Source organism: Ovis aries, chromosome 6 (assembly GCF_016772045.2).
Source record: "Ovis aries strain OAR_USU_Benz2616 breed Rambouillet chromosome 6, ARS-UI_Ramb_v3.0, whole genome shotgun sequence".
In the NCBI taxonomy this organism is placed as follows: Eukaryota; Metazoa; Chordata; class Mammalia; order Artiodactyla; family Bovidae; genus Ovis; species Ovis aries.
In genome coordinates, this window is record NC_056059.1 from 89,978,191 (window position 1) to 89,987,528 (window position 9,338).

The 9,338-nt window shown below is 36.8% G+C and overlaps 1 protein-coding gene across 4 annotated transcripts in view; it reads left to right on the plus strand.

Moving 5' to 3' along the window:
* MTHFD2L (methylenetetrahydrofolate dehydrogenase (NADP+ dependent) 2 like) overlaps positions 1-8,978 on the plus strand; it is a 142,039-nt gene extending 133,061 nt beyond the window's left edge. For 3 of the 4 annotated variants that reach the window (XM_004009908.5, XM_042251873.1, XM_060417215.1), the window contains one exon: positions 7,528-8,978. In XM_004009908.5, coding sequence (XP_004009957.3) covers positions 7,528-7,640 — 113 coding nt within the window. In that variant the 3' untranslated portion in view covers positions 7,641-8,978. The other variant, XM_060417213.1, reaches the window with a different exon arrangement.
* The last annotated feature ends 360 nt before the right edge of the window (positions 8,979-9,338 follow it).

Genomic DNA, 9,338 nt, shown 5'->3' on the forward strand with positions numbered 1-9,338 from the left:
GCCTTTAAATTTGAGCTTGACCATGTGACTTGCTTTGACCAATGAGGCATTCAGGTGTTACACTGGGGGTGGCTGGGACTTGACTGGAAAGTCGGAGGCCACCACATGAAATAACCTTCATTGAAGCAGTGGATTTTAACCACATTTAAATCTCCTCCACATATGTTTATATGTATAATATTCCCTACCCTCATTAGAAACATCTCTCATTTCAGCAGTGATTCTCAGTGGTGCGTTCTGGAATCATAAGGTGGGAGGAGGCATATCTAATTTGACTACAGTTCTCAGGAGATTCCAACATACTCCATGATGACAAGTTGAAAATCATGCTAGTAAATTTCATGGATCAATAAATGAATAGTTAATGTAGCTGGGGAGTTAATAAGCACCACAAAGGAAGTAGCATTTAGCCAGATCTGAAAAGGAAGAATAAATATTCATTGGATGGAGAAGTGCAGAAATGGTATGGCAGAAATGGTATGTACAAAGGCAAATCCTGTGTCCAGAATGACTGATTTTAATCTGTGAGCTCTTTGCTCTTTTATTTCTAAACAACTGAACACACACTCTCTAATGTCTGAATTTTGCTGATAGGCATTATTTTTAAGGAAATTATAGAATATATTTTGCAGAGTCAACAGTTTAGAAAGAAGTCATTCAGATAAATTATCATGACAATTGTCACCTTTCCTCAAAATATTCTTTCTTTTAGGAAACTGCTTTAAAATCATCAAGTCATTTCCATCTAAATCTCATTCCCTAAAGTAAGTTCCATACAAGTAACAACAGGATTTGAGGATTATTTTACTTGCCTCCATTGTCAGTTTCAGTAACTCTAAAATCATGTTGACTTTATGAAATTTAATCTAATCATGGTTTTGTGGTATCTGTTCATAAGTCTCTCATGAAAGCATCAATGTCAATCAAGATCTAATTCCTGATTCCTGTATGTACAGAATTTTAGTATTTTCCTTAAAATACAAACATACTCCTTCACAGTAGATAAGTTTATGAATGAAATTATTGCCTTAAAATTCTTCTGTCATTCTTTTCAATGGAGCATATAGAACACATTTTCTCACACATAATAGGATTAATCTTTAATAGCATCATCTTCTGCAAACAGGTGCAAACCCTGTTTGCCCTCAGGGAAAGACCAGTCAATGAGAAGTTATTCTGGTGATGTAATGCTTGTTAACTTACTCTTTCTCAAACATGATTGGGGAAAATGCTTTTCAGAGCATTAGAGAGGTATTGAACTTAACTCTTTTCACAAACATGTTACTTAGGACAGCCTTGAAATAGTTATGCAAACTAATTAGACTAAGAGAATTTCTTTTAAGCATTGGCATCTGTACTCATTGGCATTTGCCAGTGATAATTCCTCATATTTCTTGAGAAATCACTTGCTTCCATACCCTGGTCCTTATGTAAATAGAAAAGGAATACATTAACATTAGCCAGCAGCAGCATAACTTAGCAGTTCTTTCTCAGACATAGATCGTAATTAAAATCCAGTCAAAAGCAATAGAGATCTTATATTTTTTAAATCAAATTCAACACAGTCTGCCTCTCATGACTCTGTACAAATTCCATTTTCATACCTGACTAGTTATGTCAAAGATAAAAATATCTGAAATAAGTATTTGAATAAAACCAGATGTGTTGACAGTGATGTCACTAAATTCTGCCTAGTGATAATTTACAAGGCTCTGTTGATACAACTAAATGTTCATGGAAGTCCAGAGAAGTCCTCACCCAGGACAGGTGAAGTCCCATTACCCATCACATAGTCTTGATTCTATGAAGTGACAGGACAGGATAGATATATGTTGGTTTGCATAGTAAAGTGTGCAAGAGAGCAGACATAGAGCCACACATTTCAGGCAGGTATTATTTCATGTGACAGTTCATTCTCATTCCCTATTCCTCCACCTCAAGCCTCACTTTTTTAGCAAAAGAATGCAGTAGTAAGCGTGTTGTGAAAAACATAATTTCAAAGAGGAGGGTCATAACATCTGAACAGCCGAGTGCTTTATCTGATCTGAATTTCACCCAAGAAAGAAAGCAACTCAAACTGCTAAGCCAGCTGAAATTTAAGTGCTGACATAATTCAAAGATGATGAACTCTTGAGTACTCAGAGTAAAACTGGAGGTAAATTACAATATTAGAACTTTCCGCTTTTTGTTTCTTTTTTCTTAATATCCTCTTAACCCTTTGAGAAAACTGAGTTGATTTGGGGCACATAAGCCTTTCTTGGAGCTTTTCCACTTGTTCTTCTGCTACTGCTGCTAAGTTGCTTCAGTCATGTCCGACTCTGTGCGACCCCATAGATGACCCCTTACCAGGCTCCCCTGTCCCTGGTATTCTCCAGGCAAGAACACTGGAGTGGATTGCCATTTCCTTCTCCTTCCACTTGTTCAGGTCATGGTAATACAGTTGCATTGGGATGAGGTGGAATTATGGAACCACAAAATGATTCAAGCCTGACTGTGAATAATGTCTCTACCATATTGGAGAATGATAAGTCATTTTAAGTTCAGTGAGCCACACTTTCTTCAGCTATTGAAATGATAATTAAATATCAATTATTAAAATGATGTGTCTACAATTCTTGGATTGTAGTAAGTATTCAATGGATACTGCCTATGGTTATTACTATTTTTCCATATAAAAATAATTTCAAGCCACTTCACTTTTCAAAGTTGAAATCCAAATTATATAAAAAAATGATTGCATACCCAGAATGGATTCCCAATTTTGTCTGCTTCTATCTTTTAACTATGAAAGTTTTTTTAATGTTTTCCATTGAATATTTACTTTGATATTGATTCTTAATGTACCATATTATGCAGTAGTATTCTATTTTTATCTATTAATATTTCAAAGTCAGTGCTTTACAAATATATGATTTCACATACTATCAGTATAAATAATAGCAGTACAATACATTTCTTCTAGAGATCTGATGCAATTTTTAAAGACATTTTTCTCTAATCCTATAGAAAAGGTCCTGGAAGGCACTGTTCATACCATCAAGTTAGTTTTTTGAAAGTGAAAAATGCAGTTTGTTACCCACCAGCTACTTATGTAGCTTGAGAATTTCAGTAAATTAACTTGAACTAAATTGTTTTTATGCTGTCTATATCCAGTCAAAAACATGGTCACATTCCTGCATATTGATTTTAGATTTTAAATTTCAACAACTACTTACTTTATGTTTTCATAACTTACTGAATGCCTCACCTGTGCATGGAGAAGTTCTAAGATTAAAAAGGACAATAATCACCCCAAAGACAGTTTCTGCCTTCTAGGGGCCAATGTCTAATTAAAGGAATAGCACACTGTGCTAAATTTCATTTAACAGAGTTTGGTAAAAAGTGACTGGAAACATAGATGGCAACACTTTTAATTTAATATTGAGGGGGAATAATTTTTAAGAAAAATTATAAACAGGTAACATTTTATTGGCTTTAAAAGAATAATAAATAAAATAAAAGGAGTTGTTTATTTGGATAAGGTAGCAGTATATTCCAGGTGGAAGGACTAACAAGAGCAAAGGAAGTAAGGACCAAGAATTCGTATTGATTTGTGAATTAGATGTTGACACAGCCTAGTGTTTCTGCAGAATAGAGTACATTAGATTGAATTACAGCCAGGAAATGACATGCTTCCTATATAGAGGCACATTTTGGAAAAACAAAATATTATCTTCCAAATCATTATACTCTTATCCTTTCTTTGTTATATACCATGAGACGATTCATGATATACACTAGCAGGCTTTTTTGGTGGGTGATGTCTTCAAGCTTATCTGGACTTTTCTTCAAGTAAAAGAATGTTATTCCTTTGCTTTTCTTATGATTAAAAGGCCCAGGTGGAGCTAGTGGTAAAGGGTCTGCATGCCAATGCAGGAGACATAAGAGAAGTAAGTTAGATCCCTGGGTTGGAAAGATTCCCTGGAGTAGGAAATAGTAACGCATTCCAGTACTCTTGCCTGGAAAACTCATAGACAGAGACGCCTTGCAGGCTACAGTCCATGGGGTCGCCGAGTCAGACATGACTGAGCACACACACACACATATGAGTAAAAAATTACAATATACTAGCATATTGAAAAGCAAAGACATTACTTTGCCAACAAAGGTCCGTCTGTCTTGTCAAGGCTATGGTTTTTCCAGTGGTGAGGTACGGATGTGAGAGTTGGACTGTGAAGAAAGCTGAGCACCAAAGAATTGATGTTTTTGAACTGTGGTGTTGGAGAAGACTTTTGAGAGTCCCTTGGACTGCAAGGAGATCCAACCAGTCCATTCTAAAGGAGATCAGCCCTGGGTGTTCTTTGGAAGGTATGATGCTAAAGCTGAAGCTCCAGTACTTTGGCCACCTCATGCGAAGGGTTGACTCATTGGAAAAGACTCTGATGCTGGGAGGGATTGGGGGCAGGAGAAGAAGGGGACAACAGAGGATGAGATGGCTGGATGGCATTACTGACTCGATGGGCGTGAGTTTGAGTGAACTCTGGGAGATGGTGATGGACAGGGAGGCCTGGCATGCTGCGATTCATGGGGTTGCAGAGTCGGACATACTGAGCGACTGAACTAAACTAAACTAAATACACTTAAGATAAATGCAAATTTTAAAAACCATATTTCAAAAAGGCAATGTAAATTGTACAAAAGTAATGCTTAATTAAGATTTCGAAAACATCTACTGATTTCATGTTTGTAGAAGCATCTAAGAGTAGACTTTAAAAGGCAATAAATCTAAATAGCATGTGATTAATGAGGTCAGAGTATGCATTAAAGTATTCAGTATGCTAACTTTGTATTAAAAGAGTTACCTGGGAAAACTTCATTTTTCTTATTCACACGGTGAAACACTGAACCAGTAGGTCAATTCATGAAGCCATTCACCTGTAATATTGTGGGTGTGGGAACGTTCTTAAATAAAACTTGCTAAAAATTCTCTGTCATTTTCTTTGAGTATATTCACTGAAGAAGAAATCTTTATTCATACCTTAGAACAGGACTATGTGTATTTGCTCAGTTAATTTTAATATCTTTAATGTTTTTATTAGACTTGCACTGGAATGTATTATCCATATATACATGATGCTGTTGTTATAACAAGGCATTCCTGATGGCTCAGACAGTAAAGAATCTGCCTGTAATTCAGGAGACCAGGGTTCAATCCCTAAGTCAGGAAGATCCCCTGGAGGAGGGAATGATTAACCACTACAGTATACTTGCCTGGAGAATTCCATGAACAGAGAAGCCTGGCAAGACTATTTTAATTTAATGGATAGTGCTAAACTGTTTGTATCCTGTCTTCCCTTTAGAGACTAATATCATGTATTTTAGAAATAGTTAATTGGAATTACACATAATTGAGTCAATCACTGGAAAAGATCAGTTTTCATTCCAGTCCCAAAGAAAGGCAATGCCAAAGAATGTTCAAACTACCACACAATTGCACTCATCTCACATGCTAGCAAAGTAATGCTCAAAATTCTCCAAGCCAGGCTTCACCAGTACGTGAACCAAGAACTTCCAGATGTTCAAGCTGGATTTAGAAAAGGCAGAGGGACCAGAGATCAAATTGCCAACATTTATTGAATCATAGAAATAGCAAGAGAATTCCAGAAAAACATTTACTTCTGCTTTGATTACACCAAAGCCTTTGACTGTGTGGATCACAAAAACTGTGGAAAATCCTTCAAGAGATGGGAATACTAGACCATCTTACCTGCCTCCTGAGAAATCTGTATGCAGGTAAAGACACAACAGTTAGAACTGGACATAGAACAATGGACGAGTTCCAAATTGGGAAAGGAGTATATCAAGGCTGTATGTTGTCACCCTGTTTATTTAGTTTATATGCAGAGTACATCATGCGAAATGCTGGACTGAATGAAACTCAGGCTGGAATAAAGATTGCGGGGAGAAATGTCAATAACCTCAGATATGCAGAGGACACCACTCTTATGGCAGAAAGCAAAGAACTAAAGAGCCTCTTGAGGAAAGTGAAAGAAGAGTGAAAAAGCTGGCTTAAAACTCAACATTCAAAAAATGGATCACGTCCATACATGACTACTGGAAAAACCATAGCTTTGACTAGACAGACCTTTGTTGGCAAAGTAATGTCTCTGCTTTTTAATATGCTGTCTAGGTTGGTCACATCTTTCCTTCTGAGGAACAAGTGTCTTTTAATTTCATGGTGATGGTCACCATCTGCAGTGATTTTGGAGCCCCCCAAAATAAAGTCTCTCATTGTTTCCATTGTTTCCCCATCTATTTTCCATGAGTGAGAGTTGGACCATAAAGAATGCTGAATGCCAAAGAACTGATGCTTTGAACTGTGGTGTTGGAGAAGACTCTTGAGAGTCCCTTGGACTGCAAGGAGATCAAACCAGTCAATCCTAAAAGAAATCAGTCCTGAATATTCATTGGAAAGACTGATGCTGAAGTTGAAGCTCCAATACTTTGGCCACCTGATGCAAAGAAGTGACTCATAGAAAAGACCCTGATGCTGGGAAAGACTGAACGCAAAAGGATAAGGGAAAAACAAAAGATGAGATGGTTGGATGGCATCACCGACTTGAAAGACACAAATTTGAGCAAGCTCTGGGAGTTGGTGATGGACAGGGAAGCCTGACATGCTGCAGTCCATGGGGTCGCAAAGATTTGGATACAACTGAGCAACTGAACTGAACTGAATCAATCATGGGTTACAGATTTTCTTTTATTAAACTTTTTATTTTGTATTGGAGAATAGTCAACTAACAATGTTTGATCATTTCAGGTGTACAGCAAAGGGACTCAGCCATACATTTACATGTATCTATTATTCCCCAAACTCCCATCCCATCCATGCTGCCACATAATATGGAGCAGAGTTCCCTGTGCTATACAACAGGTTAAATTTTCATCATGTAGCACTAACTGAACTGTGTGAAGTTTTATGCTGCAGTGTTGGCCTTGTGTTTTTTTATACACATTCAATATCATATACAGAAGTGTGTGTGTGTGTGTGTGTGTGTGTGTGTGTGTTACAGTCTGCTTCATTGTAAAAATTATTTGAGGATGCTAGAGTTATACATGTATAAAAATTCAGTGTATTCTGTTAATTAAACAAAGAAACCCTTGGACTGAGGTGGCTCTAATGCCCCAGCTGTCTACATAAGCAAATCAAAATCTAGGTCTGGAAATGCCTCAAGGTTATGAAATTGAAAGCTAAGGACAACCTATCACAAACAGCCAACTAGGCTGTAAAGCTGGGCATTAAAGCTATAACTAATAAGTGGTTTTCTTGCTTTGTTTCTACCTTTTCTCTGTAAGTCGCTCCTGTTGCTGAAAGCTTTCCAACTACTTCAGGTTTGGTGCTGCTGGATTTGACTCCATTCTTGTGCAGATAAACTCTTAAGTTTTAAAATATTCACTTCAGTTTTTACAGTTTTAACAGTTCCATATGTTTAAAGATATGAAATCCTGAGAAAAAATAAGAAATTTTTCTGTTTCCTCCATCAGCTGTTAAGAAGAAGGCTAGCTTTATCACTCCAGTTCCCGGAGGCGTGGGACCCATGACGGTGGCGATGCTTCTCAAGAACACCCTTTTGGCAGCTAAAAAAATCATTTACTAGATCACGTGAAAGAATAAAGCAAACTGAAGTCATGCTACATATTTATTTGACAAAAGGCAAAGATCTTTATATTTTACTACAAAGCTATTTCTACATTGTATTTATTTTTTCATGGGTAGAATCATTGTGGATCAGATGATTCACACAATCTTATGCATTTCCTGCTAATATTTACTGGAATATTTTGAATGGATTTTGAGTTTTAGGAAAAAAGAAAACAACTGCAATGACACTTTGTTAACAGTTGCTTGTTTTGTGAATAATATTTGTTCATAATGTTAAAACAATAAAGGGCTCATAACAAATGCATATATTTTTGACACAAATATCACAGTGTGTCTTCAACAAACATGATGTCAGCCAAATAGTCTCCTTTGCAAAATGTAATTTAGATTTTACCATAATCATACTCAATTATATATATATTTTATATTCTACATTGTATGCTGAAAGATATCGCTAAGTTGTGTCCTACTCTTATGATCCCATGAACTGTAGCTTGCCATCATGTTCCTCTGTCCATGGGATTCTCCAGGCAAGCATACTGAAGTGGGTTGCCATTTCCTTCTCTAGGGGAACTTTCCCGATGCAGGAATTGAACCCAGGTCTCCTGCATTGAAGGCAGATGCTTTACTGACTGAGCTACGTGGGAAGCCCATATTGCATGCTGAAAAAGAGCAAAAGAGCTTACTTGCTAAAAGAAAGATAAAATATTAAGCATAAAATTCTGATCTCATGTACTTTCCAAATGTACTCCCCAAGGCATACTAATGAAAAATTATGCTCCATTCGAGGAAAGAAAAATGTGCAAGGAACCCCCAAAATGCCATGCTACTTGGAAAGCTATTGATTATTTCAAATTGTGAATGACTACTTGACATAGTAAAAATGCAATAAGAATATGTTAGGCTTACATGTAATTGCTTTGTTCTCCTACAAACATGTTTGAATAATACATTCCACAAATCTAGAAATCTAATAGCAAAATATGACACAATGTGCCACAGCTACTTCTTAAGATATAACTAAAAACCTACTGCTTTGTTGCCCAGTTATTTTCTCTTATGGCATTTGGTTCTCACAGTAGATGCCACGTTTTTAACACAATTTAAATTAGGAAATACATGTGACTGTCAGTTGAAGGCTATTTGAGACTACCCTAGGCACATAACTGTATTGTTGTCATGCCCAAATCCCAGTGTGTTAATGTACCAATAATGATTCTTACCCAATGCATGTCTTTATTAGTGTGTACTCTTAACCACTTGTGTGAAAATAGACTAGATGTTTATAATTAATAATATTTAAACTGTATAATAAAATGAGTTTGGAAAGAAATACATGTCTTCTTTTTTCCTAAGCTATACGTTTCCTTATTCATATACTCGTTATCTATTTCTTCACAGCAGGCTGGGGAAATGTACAAATGTCTCAAAAAGGAAAGAAAATGTTCTGTAGCCCATTCCACACTAATCTTGGTCTGATAACCTTGATAGTAGTTTTTTTTTTAATTTTTGTTTGTTTACTTTTGGCTGTGCTGGATCTTCATTGCTGCACAGACTTTTCTCTAGTTGCGGCAAGTGGGAGCTACTCTTTGTCGCGGTGCGGGGGCTTCTCATTGCAGTGGCTTCTCTTGCTGCAGAGCACGGGTTCTGGGGCATGCAGGCTTCAGTAGTTTCAGCTCCCGGGATAGGTTCA